The following is a 12,608-nucleotide window of genomic DNA, read 5'->3' as shown; positions in this document are numbered from 1 at the left end:
GATATTTGAATTTAACCACGCATCTGCACCGCCTCTGAAATTGCTGTACTATTTGTGCATTAATTACGACGAGTGCCATTAGTTTCACTGTTATTTTGACAGCAAATTATGGCCCATCATGTTTTAAAATTATCCCAGCTCCCTGGGCTGTCAGGTAAGGCACTTAGCAGAGATGCTTCTTGTAGGAAAGGATGGGAATCAGTGGGTATTTCACAATTCCTTCAGTCTTGTTACAGGGAGCCACTGGCATGGACTTGGCAGCAAATTGCCTGCTCTCTCACACTGCCAGAGAATAGTGCATGATTGACAGGGAGATTTAAAGGATGTTCAGTGGATTAAACACTGGTCTTCAATCTCTGGAACCTGGTTTAAATCCAGACTAGAATAATGGAACAAAAGCTTCCTGTATCTGCAAGAATCCCATGTGAAATGAGTTTGATCCACAGGGCAAAACTGTCTTTAATTTGACACTAATTGGCAATCTCACTCAGCGAGGCCACCAGATGGTTAGTGTTGGAAATAGAAGTATGTCACACTGGTGCAGCAGGAGTTCCTTTTTTAGGTTGGGACTGAAGAGCATTGTTGGGACAGAGTAGAGGCAGCTTTACTCTACATATCTCTCTCTTATTAATGACTTGAGAATGCTTGAAGCAGATACTAGTTGCCCAATATGGGAAAGTGCCCCTTTTCTCCAGCACTTACATCCCTCAGAAATTCACAAACCAAGTCAAATCTCTCTCAATGTTTTGAAATCTTTGCCAAAGACTGTTCAAGCATTTTCTGCATCCTAATTATGCCTTAAAGCAATCATTAGTACTAGTAACAGAGATGAGAACAAACATAGTTTCATCTCATTTAACGTAAAGCAATTCTACAGGGATTGGCACGGCTTTTCAGGACATGGTTGCGAATAGCTGATTTTGAACTATAAGTGGATCAACTAATAACCAAACTGTGCGTACCGTGCCACATCCCATAAGAAAGACTTGCATTTATATAGCGCCTTTCACAACCACCGGACGTCTCAAAGCGCTTTACAGCCAATAAAGTACTTTTTTGAAGTGTAGTCACTGTTGTAATGTGGGAAACGCAGCAGCCAATTTGCGCACAGCAAGCTCCCACAAACAGCAATGTGATAATGAGCAGATAATCTGTTTTTGTTATGTTGATTGAGGGCTAAACATTGGCCAAGACACCGGGGATAACTCCCCTGCTCTTCTTCAAAATAGTGCCGTAGGATCTTTTATGTTCACCCGAGAGCGCAGACAGGGCCTCGGTTTAACGTCTCATCTGAAAGACGGCACCTTCGACAGTGCAGCACTCCCTCAGCACTGCACTGGAGTGCCAGCCTAGCTTTATGTGCTCAAGTCCCTGGAGTGGGACTTGAACCCACAACCTTCTGACTTCTGATAATTAGGTAAGTACTGCCAGGACTGCTCAACAGCAGATAAGAATGAAACAAAATGTACTACAAATAGAACCACTGCAAATTACTTAGAAACCTGAAAGGTTGGCAGCTTACTTTACAATTAAACACTACTTTATTTTTCTTTCTGACAATTTTCAAGACATCCAATACCCACCAGAGGTCCTCTGAACATCTATGTTCCAAATTTATATATGGGAGAGGGGGAGAGAGAAAGAAAGAATGAGAGGAGAGAAGAGGAAGAAAGAAAAGGAAAAGAAAGAAAGAAAAGAAAGGAAGAGAGGAAGAGAGAGAGAAAACCAGGATGTAGGATAGCAGAGGAAGAAATTCCAGGTTCAGCAACACTTAATGTGAAGACCTCGGTCATACACACACTCCAGGTTCAGCAACACTTAATGTGGAGACCTCAGTCATACACACTTTGGACATTTTGCTGTGTAGAAGCAGTGCAACATTGAACAATTGGAAGAAAATTAATGTTAGCGTCTACAGTAAGAGGATGTTCTCAGAAAACAAGGTCACCGAGGAGTATCTTGCAGGAACAGAATTAATCTCGTCCCTGGCCCTTTCCTGCTCAATTTCCTCCTCTAAACATTTCTAGGTCCTGTTATTTTTTATACTTACATGTATGCTGGGGTCTTGTAAGTCAAACGGCCTCATGAACTCTTCAATGGGCTCCCCCAAGTTGTTCTGAATTAATCCACGAATCAGTTTGTATTTACTAAGATCCAGAGAGCAGTGCACCGACGACAGACTACCATGGATAGTCGTGTCAGGGACAGCGTGGCTGATCTCCCTAAATCAACACATATAGGTCATCACGAGCAGGCACAGTTTAGCTGACAGAAATATTTCATTCTGTGCGTTTCCACAATTACTAGGTTTAACCCAAAAACATAAAATGAAGTGTGAAATGAAAACAATGGGTGGTTCAGCCCTTTTGACCTACAGGCCACGTACAATTTTCCTCTCATAGACTTTGCCCTACCTCTCAATCTGCTAAATAGGTAAGCAACCTCCAAGATTAAAAATCTGTGAAATTTCTCCCTGGCCCTTGAATGTAATCAACCAAAACGCCAGAAAATGAAAAAGAAACACATTGTGTTTCCCATAGGTCATATCTACCCTTGTCACCTTCAATAACATTCATTATTCAACCTCTGCAACTCTCTGTTCCTCTCTAAAGGGGCTGGGTTATGCAGGGGTCAAGTACAGGTGCTGCAGCCCTCCAATATCTTCTCCGATATCTCCATAAGTGACAGTGAGCTTCTGCCAACTACCTTCCCCCCCCCACTTGAACTATATGGATCACTTCTCATTTTTTTCAACACACAATAAATGTATCAGTTGCTACACAGGGCCTGCAGGAGTCTGTTTAGAAAAGTACCACTCTTGTTGTTCATGCAGTCAATGTACAAATATTCCTGCTCATGCAGAATTCAATGTAGAGTATGCAAAACAAAAACATTTCATGGTAGTCTTAGCACAAGGGTTTTAGTAAAACATAATGATGGGTCCAACATTGAGCTTTGTCCACTTGAACTGTGGAAAACATCCAGCAAAACAATTATATATTTTGTCTTTCCAAACTTGAGTTGTATCTGAAAGACAGTATTGAGTGTATAACGTGATAATGAAGTATTGGTGGCTTTAAGATTGTCGCTGGTGTTGTGAACAATCTGAATAAGTCGAGGTGAGGGAGGCCATTCAGCCAATACGACTTATTCTTTCATACAATTATGAGAAGTAGGGCTTTTTTCCACTGGACCTGACAAGGTTAAAGGGTGATGTGATAGAGTTCAAGATTATGAAGGACTACGATAAGTTAAAATGGTGATAGAATGTTTCCGCTGGTCAGCAGGAGAGTAATAAGGGGACAATCTATATAACCACAAAAAAATAATTTAAGGGGAAATTAGAATAAATTCTTTACATGGAGAAATGGTTACAATATGGACTTCTTTAGCATAGTCCATAAATTCTTCTAAAAGGGAATTAGATAGTTGCATTCAGAATTATTAAATGGTTATGGAGAAAAGGAGACTGGAGTTAGACTAGGCAGTTCATGTGAGAAGAAACACTAGCTCGAAATTGATGGGCCAAATGCTAGTTTCTGTGTTGTAACATTCTACAATCATCCCATCAGTGTCTAATTGCCTCCCAAATGACTTGACTTTGTTTCCAATCTTCTACCCAAGACCATTCCAGATATTAATCGCACTTTGTGTGAAGAAGTGCTTCTTGACATTAGTCTTCAATTTGCCTTTAACTACTTTACACCCATGTACCCTACTCGTGCTTTAATTTGAAAGAGTGTCCGGGATTATCTTTCTCCATTTTACATAATATCTTATATTCCACTGTAAGGTCCCCTGCCATTCAAGACTGAAGATTCCAGGTTTTCAACGTTTCCTCATAATTCAACACTCTAACTGAATTATCACAGAAGAAACAGACACACACATTAAAATGCAATTAAAGGCTTAAGTGAAATTTTCCTGCAGCAAATTGGTACCGATACACCAAACAAACCAAATAATATATAAAAATTGCAAGTAGTCAAAAATGAGAACTTCAAACACAAATTTTTCTAGCAGTGGGATCTCCATTTTGCAGTGACCCTAGCAGCTGGGTGAAGAGTAAACACTCACTTATCCAGGTTCCGCTCAACTTGCAGCTTCAGCCAGCATCGCTCCTTCAGCAGGTTCCCATCTAGATGTCTCACCAGGTAAGATGGAAAAAGCAGGTCCGAACCACAGCTCTCCAGCCTTCCAGCAGGGTCTCTGGGGTGTCTCTCCGCAGTGAAGATGTCCATGTCTTGTAGGTCTACCACGATGCAGTCCAGTAGGCAGATATGTTCTTCTGAAAAAGGGAAGGATTCATAGTGAGGTCTCAAAAATGTTACAATTTTATTTTGTTTACCAATCAATAGATGAGGAAGTTCCTAATAGTGGCTGATGTCACTGTAAACTACAAAGATTTAACCTTCCCATGTTCAGATCCACAAAGAGCCTCTTTCCTTCCAAATGATATTTAAGTGAATATATGTTGAGCTTCTAGACTTTTTTCATATCTATAAATGTTCTCTCCAGTCTATAGCTAGTTTCTCAAGGTAAAGACAGCTTCTCGGAATAGTTTGTGTAGAACTTGCTTTCTTACCCTCAGATTCCTGCAGCTCCGCAATCTGTGGCTGGTCATGCCCCTCTTGTGATCTGCACTGTGTGCTCAGTCCAGATTCACTTGGTGGCTTATTAAGATTTGCTTTATCGGAGGAGCTGGCCCCAGTGCTCAGTTTGTCCGGTCTGCGGGGAACGGACTGAGGATTGTTTGTGCTGGTCGTCGTCGTCTTCTGATTGTATAGTGGGGTATCCTGAGGCAGGGGGGAATTCTCAGGACCCTGTCACAAAAAGGCCAAAAGCTATCAGAAAGCAGCAAAAAAAAAAGCTAAACATGGAATTTTAAAACAGCATACCCTCGCAATGAAATGTTTAAAATATGTAATTCCAAAAACACTACTGAAATATTACGGCGTAAAGTAATTGCTGATTTAAACATTTGCCGCCATTGAAGTGGTGGAGGCAAATTTGGATTCTCTCCCCCACCCCCACCAATATCAGTTGTGTTGATGGCATCTCGTGCAGCCAAGCGTCTCCCATAAGCAGAGGTGGGGGGGGGGGGGGGGGAAGAAAGAGTCTCGATCTCTTCCTGAGCATAATCACGTCTCCTGAGTGGCGTTAGGCAGAGACCTGGGACTACGCTGAACACTTATCTCAAACACAGGTGGTGTCCAAGGTCAGGGAGATCAAACAACTCAGGGAGGAGAGAGATTTCAAATGCTCACAAAATTTTAAAAGGATAAAGGACAATTTAATCCTTCTGCACTTTCTAGTGCCTAGTTACAAAAAAAAGGACTCATTCAGTGCCCAACCCTTTAGGCTGGAAATGTAAAATAGGAAGGAGAGGGGATTATGGATTACATATTTTAAACTTCAGGAGTGTTTGCTACAGAAAAAAACATTTAACTACTTTTATACAACAAATGCAGATCACTCCCAATGCAAAATTAAACTGATTGCATGTTTACAATTTAACATATTTGGCCATATCTCTTCATTGATGGAGTTATACTGCCACTCCTGCATTGGTTGAAAAAGAGTCCGATTCTGGTACCATACTACGGGTGCAGTGTGAGGACACTTCACACTGCTGCACACCAACATGGCAAATCAAGTTTTTAAAGTGTTCAGGGGTTTCACTGGACCTCCTAGGCACTTTAAAAATGTAAGCAGGCTTATTTAAATCTAATAAGCACGCGGATGCTCCAGTCCACACTCTCAAAACTTATAAAAGATTTGAATACGAGAGAGTCCTCTTGGCTGTGACAGCTGCATTTGCAGGTAGGTAGAATGAGCAAGTTTTACTGTAGCAACAATCTGAGGTTGGCAATAAGTCATCGCAGAAGCACATTTCAATGGTTTTGGCCCTTGAATGAATGTCACACAAAATATGTTTTATCTAGATTGTGCATATATGAATTTGAAGGAAATATGAGAAAGAATGTAAAGAGTTAGGATTGATCACTTGACCTGGATGAAACATTTTGGAGATGAAATGAAAAATTATAAATTCTGAAAATCAAATTAAAATATCAGGCAGGGCATTCTCTCCTGGTCACTATCCATTGTTCACTGTTAGAAAGAGGCAAATCTGTGGAAGTGAGGAGAGGACAGGATTGAGGTCGGCTGTGTTGCTATCCACAGTCCAATAGCCTGCTAACGCTCACTGTCTGGGCTCACAGAGGGACAAGTGCCATTTGTGTAAGGTACTGGGGTGAACCCAGCACCGTGGAATGGAACCCGAGCATGAGTCACTGCCTTCAGGACAGAAGAAAAAAAACAGGCGTGCTACTGCAGCCATATCCTTGTAGAACCAGCCTGTTTTAAATTAGTGGTTAGTCTGCACAATGACCTTTTGAAATTACCATGCTTTTAGCAACATTGGTGCTTCAGCAGTCACAAGAACCTGAACATGATACTGTATCTTCAGTTTCAGACAGTTCATATTGAGAAGAAGAAATAATGTGTTCTTGCCATTTTTGTAGCTTAAGAATATCTGGGTTTCATGCGAGTGCAGTAATGACAGGTATTAGTGCATTTTTGTAGCCAGTGGCATTCTTCAGCAGATTAGTGTGAACTTATTTTTAACTACTAGACTGCTTCTACTTTGCAGTGAATCGATGGGATGTCAATAAGCTCATTCAGTAGCAGTAAAGCCATAATCCTGTCCCGGACCAGTCAGGTTTATTGAAAAGCTTACATTGCAGCATTAAGTTCTGGCTACGATGAGTTGGGTTTTGTAGGGTCAGTAGCCTGTCATTTCAGCATACAATGAATGCATAATAAAAGCACATTGTCGGGACGACTTAAACTAGTAAATTTGCATTCCAAGTCTCGAGCGTAGTTTCCTGGAGCTGGCGGCTCCAAAGCAGCTGTCAGGCCACTTAAAAAAAAAAGCAAAAAAAATTACATAAAAAGGGAGAGTTTTTTTGAATAAAAAGTACTAGGCTTTCCTTCCCCTTTAAGAGTTAAGCTGTGGGGAGACTTTCCAACCAGTGCTTTTCTCATATGAACACTGAAAGCACTCATGCTAAATCACTCTTGGTACTTACATACAAGTGTAAAAATAAATAGGTTGATGCCAACAGTAAAATAGTGCAGAGGTAAATTTTCACCAAGCGTGTTAAGCATTCTTACGACAACAGCAGTCAGAAGACCCACCCTCTGTGGGGCAGCCCAACGGGTCACGCCTGCAGAATAACTGGCTTCTTCACTGCAAGCCAATACAAGTTTAATCATTTCTCCAGGCAGTAGGTCTCTGTGCTGCACTAAGTGCTGGCTGTTAAATTCTCTATGATATTGCTTTTATCGTTTTGCAATTAATTCATAGAATGGGAGGTTAGTGAGGGCTACAGTTAGGGAGACTTTACAAAGAACTTTGACCAAATGACAGCAGAGATTAAAGAAGGTGGAACCTTATGATCTTAGTTGGCAAATTACTGATTATATATACATAAAAATGAAGTGCACTCAGGCTCAGGATCGGCTCAGGATGAACAAGGAAATAATGATGTGTTGTCAACAGCCACATGCAAAATTCAAGATATATTTCAAATTTGCCTGACCAGCTGTATATCCTATCGTACAGAAGTTTGTTTTTTAATTTGTTCCTGGGATGTGGGCATCGCTGGCAAGGCCAGCATTTATTACCCATCCTAATTACCCTTGAGAAGGTGGTGGTGAGCCGTCTTCTTGAACCGCTGCAGTCTGTGTGATGAAGGTACTCCCACAGTGCTGTTAGGAGGGGGGGTGGGGGGTGGGGTGGGGGAGGGGTTCCAGGATTCTGACCCAGCAACGATGAAGGATCGGCGATATACTTCCAAGTCAGGATGGTGTGCAACTTGGAGGGGAACCTGCAGGTGATGGTGTTCCCAGGTGCCTGCTGCCCTTGTCCTTCTAGGTGGAAGAGGTCGCGGGTTTGGGAGATGCTATCGAAGAAGCCTTGGCGAATTGCTGCAGTGCATCTTATAGATGGTACACACTGCAGCCATGGTACGCCAGTGGTGGAGGGAGTGAATGTTTAAGGTGGTGAATGGGGTGCCGATCAAGTAGGATGCTTTGTCCTGGATGGTGTCGAGCTTCTTGAGTGTTGTTGGAGCTGCACTCATCCAGGCAAGTGGAGAGTATTCCATCACACTCCTGACTTGTGCCTTGTAGATAGTGGAAAGGTTTTGGGGAGTCAGGAGGTGAGACACTCACCACAGAATACCCAGCCTCTGACCTGCTCTTGTAGCCAGAGTGTTTATGTGGCTGGTCTAGTCAATGGTGACCCCCAGGATGTTGATGGTGGGGGATTCGACGATGGTAATGCCGTTGAATGTCAAGGGGCGGTGGTTAGACTCTCTCTTGTTAGAGATGGTCATTGACTGGCACTTGTGTGGCGTGACTGTTACTTGCCACTGATCAGCCCAAGCCTGAATGCTGTCCAGGTCCTGCTTTCATTATCCGGGGAGTTGCGAATGGAACTGAACACAGTGCAATCAGCAAACATCCCCATTTCTGACCTTATGAGGGATGGTCATTGATGAAGCAGCTGAAGATGGTTGGGTCTAGGACACTGCCCTGAGGAACTCCTGCAGCGATGTCCTGGGACGAGATGATTGACCTCCAACAACCACAACCATCTTCCTTTGTGCTAGGTATGACTAGCTAAATGTGAGAAGTATGTTGTGTTTACATGTGTGTTCATGTGTTGTGTTTGTGTGCATTGGCGTGCATGTGTCTGTTTGCACAAGTATGTGTACCAGAGGTATTTTCTGTACCTTTTGTTCTGAATCAGTATCTACAGGACAACGCTTTTATTAGGATGCAACAAGTTCCTCTGAGAATAGTTAATTACAAGAGAATTAAACAGAATAAAAAATAACTCAGCTACCAGTTTGTGTGTACATTTCTACCTGTAGTATAAATACAACATGTAGCAGGAACATGACACACACAAACATCAGGCCCACTCAGAAATAAGGTTTTCATAATCCATTTGAGCCTAGGTTAAACTGCATTGCTTTCCTGGCCAAATGGTTTACCTTGAACTGCGATGACAGTTCTTCCACATAATACACCATGTAGCATAGACTGTTCTGTGACAACTCACTACAATGAATTATCTTGATTTCACTGAAGTTGAATGGGATCATGTACTACAATGATCCCCAAGGGCCATTCAACATGATATTAAGAACTATAAAGAACAAAAAGCAATTTTCATGCAGGTGTCTGGAACATGGGGCACAGGCAGGGCTTTCAGTCCAAACTGGAGCAGGGTATTTCTCAAATAATACATCACATGCAGGAACTGGGGTCAAATCAAAGTCTCACACACCCCACTTTAGATGCACTGGTTGTTGAAAGATCTGAGTGTTCATATACAAATCAAAGAGACATACCCTCATCTAAACCTCACCAAACAGCTAGAGACAAACTCATTCACACAAATGCTGACACACACACTCTCCCCTCTTGCACACACAGAGTGGGCACAAGAGTGCTTTCTCAGATACACTTCCATCCTAAACAATGACAGCAGTGAAAGCTCCCCCCGCAACATGGAAGGACGGGAAGTATCTTACCAATCTATTTTCTCCTCAAAATTGAGAGGTGCGAGTACACTTTACCAACTCATTCCATCTCAGCACCGAGAGGTGAGATACCCTTCATCACCTCAACCCACTAATTTCAAGTACCAAATCCTAAATCTGAATGCACTGTTAAGGCATGAAAACCACCATTATTGAAATTTCGAACACAGAAGTTTCACAAGTCAACGGCAGTTAATGAAAAAGAATGCTTCATTTGAAGACTCGCACATTCATTCACAACCATAATCATTTTTTACAACACTGATCTAAATCTGCATCATTATTAAACACTTGGACAGCCTTTGGAGTGCGCAGATGAGAACTATCTACTATATATAATCATTTATCATAGGTGGAAAAGGCTTGGAAGGCACTTTGAAAAGTTCATGAACACACAAAAGGAAGTGCTATACTACCACATCACCTCTGCAAAAACTTTCAAACAAACAGGTGATCTTTTCTGTGTACCTCCAGTAATGATGGGTCCTTGTATGAATTGGCATGCAAAATCAAATTCTCAGAAAAAGAAAAAAGGGCAAAAAAATATTTAAATCTCCATAATATCACATATTGACAAAGCAGAAATTAACTAAAAATAATGAAACTGTTTCAAATATGCAGTGAATGCAAAAGATTAAATGAATCGTGTGTTAGCTTTCTACAGATCACCAGCAAAATCCTGCATTTAATTATACTTACTGTCCAACAGTTTTAGTATTCCTTTGACATTTGGAATTTACAAATAAGACTTACACTGCACTGCATTCAATACAAAATTAATGCGATTATCATGTATATGTTTAGACTTAATCAATTCTGTACATGACTGAAGTTTGAAGAGTACATTTTGTACCAATGAGTAAGGGCTCTGAATGCTGGATAATGCAGTCTTTTGAACTCCTGTCACATAGGAAATGCTCATTATCCAGACAGCCTCAATCCTAGGTCATGTACAGGATACGAGCTATTATCCTGACAACGCGGCCTCCACCCCAGGTCATGCACAGCACATCAGTCATTACCTGATAGCATAGCTTAAATGCCAACAAACTTGCAATTAGCCTGACAACACAGCCCAGATTCAATACGGAATCACAAATCATTGTCAGTCTCAAGTCAACTTTTGGATCACAGTCATTATCCTTACTAGACAGCCTGAATTCCAGATTAAGTATATACAGCTCATCCATTATCCTGACAATATCTTAAACCAGGAATATGTAGCAGACACTCATTATCCTCACAGTATAGTCTCAGCCCCAGGTCAAACACAGGAACCTAATTATCCTGCCAACACTGCCTCAACCTCAGTTGAAAACCAAATCCAAATCATTATCCTTACATGTTTTTAATATAAACCTAACCATCAGTCCCAATAAATAATAGATGCAAGAGTAATTAGCTGCAAATTATTCACTTCGTTCTCACCCTTTTTCCTCTTCCCTCATAAAACCGCTAAATGTTTTGAGGGCACGGTTCAACAGGCTACCTTGCCCAAATGGCTGTACTTTATTTGTGAACTGAGATCATGAATACAGGAAACTTTGGTTTATCCGGAGGTTAACTGTCCGGAATGCTCGAGCCACCGGCAAAAATCAGGAGCCGTTTCGTTAGGTTTTTTTCTTTTCGTTGCTTTTTTTTCCACCAGTCAGGCTCTGCAAGGTCTCACTGAAGCTGTTGCTAAGCGACAGAGACGCTTGCAAGGTACGGCCGATTGTTTAGAAGCTGTTGCTAAGCAACAGGGTTTGTTGCCAGATATGGAGCTCAAAATCTCCATATGTTTCAACATTAGCGCTGGTTTGTCCGGCAGTTTTGATGGGACGGCAACAGCTCGGTCCCGTCGGTGCCGGATAGCACAAAGTTTCCTGTATCAACAGACTATTTGACTATGCAGGATGTCACAACTGAGCCAGATACTGACCTCGCCCGACATCAACCTGCCCACAATTTCCAGCAGGAAATCTATGATTTTTCCCTTGCCTAGCCTGGGGTGCCAAAGCCAACTGCAGCATCCCCGCATAAACTGGGGATCACAACCCAGAACCTCTGGTCTGTGGGGCTCGGTTATATTCTGCTTTTACCAACTGAGCCATCAGGGAAAGCCCTAAAGTGGCTTTAATGTAAACTCCATCAGTCTTTACAAGTGAAAGATGAGAAAAATAATAAAAACCCAAATTATAAACTCAACTTTTCAACCCTATCCTTCTCGTCTGCAAATCCCACCTTGGCCTCGCCCCCATCTTACCTCTACCAGCCCTCGAGACTTATGTCACAGCTAAGCTCTTCAACCCTCCGATTCTAGATTCCTATGCATTCCTTTCCCTCTGCTCCACCAATGGGCTGCCTAGATCCTACTCTTTCAAACTCTCTCCCTAATTCCCTCCACCATACTATTTCTCTCTTAGCCTTGAAAAGTCTCAAAACCTATATTTGCAACCACGACTTCAGTCATCTTACTTAACTTGTACTCTTCCATTTCCCCTATATGAAGCAGAATTTGGGATATTTTCTACATTCAGTGCACGGAATACTAAAATGTTGAAGGTTGATCAGAGGGAGCTTGACGAGATCAACCTATAACGACTGTTGACCAAAAGGTACTCAGCAGTCTCCTGTACCATATCAAATTTCCAAACACTATGCGTCCTCCTCCTTAGTAAACAGCTGAAGGATGCAGTCTTCCTTCTAAATAAGCATTTCTAGAACACGTGCACGGTGGCATAGTGGTTAGCACTGTTGCCTCACAGCGCCAGGGACCCGGGTTCGAATCCGGCCTCGGGTGACTGTCTGTGTGGAGTTTGCACATTCTCCCCGTGTTTGCGTGGGTTTTCTCCGGGAGCTCCGGTTTCCTCCCACAGTCCAAAGATGTGTGGGTTAGGTTGATTGGCCATGATAAAAATTGACCCTTAGTGTTAGGGGGGATTAAATACGTGGGGTTACGGGGATAGGGTGGGATATGTGTTGGTGTAGGGGTTACGGGGATCGGGT

General features: G+C 42.1%; 1 protein-coding gene across 4 annotated transcripts in view; it reads right to left on the bottom strand.

Annotated features, from left to right (window-relative positions):
• The window catches only part of vps13d (vacuolar protein sorting 13 homolog D), a 260,231-nt gene that overhangs the window by 170,194 nt on the left and 77,429 nt on the right, over positions 1-12,608 (bottom strand). For 3 of the 4 annotated variants that reach the window (XM_085966915.1, XM_085966916.1, XM_085966918.1), the window contains exons 25-28: positions 10,089-10,136; positions 4,586-4,823; positions 4,078-4,288; positions 2,051-2,222 (exon numbers count right to left, since the gene is read on the bottom strand). In XM_085966915.1, coding sequence (XP_085823041.1) covers positions 2,051-2,222; positions 4,078-4,288; positions 4,586-4,823; positions 10,089-10,136 — 669 coding nt within the window. The remainder of the gene's footprint in view (positions 1-2,050; positions 2,223-4,077; positions 4,289-4,585; positions 4,824-10,088; positions 10,137-12,608) is intronic. The other variant, XM_085966919.1, reaches the window with a different exon arrangement.

This window comes from Somniosus microcephalus, chromosome 25, assembly GCF_052327205.1.
Source record: "Somniosus microcephalus isolate GS21.2 chromosome 25, FLI_Smic_1.0, whole genome shotgun sequence".
NCBI lineage: Eukaryota > Metazoa > Chordata > Chondrichthyes > Squaliformes > Somniosidae > Somniosus > Somniosus microcephalus.
This window is presented reverse-complemented; position numbering and strand designations above follow the sequence as displayed.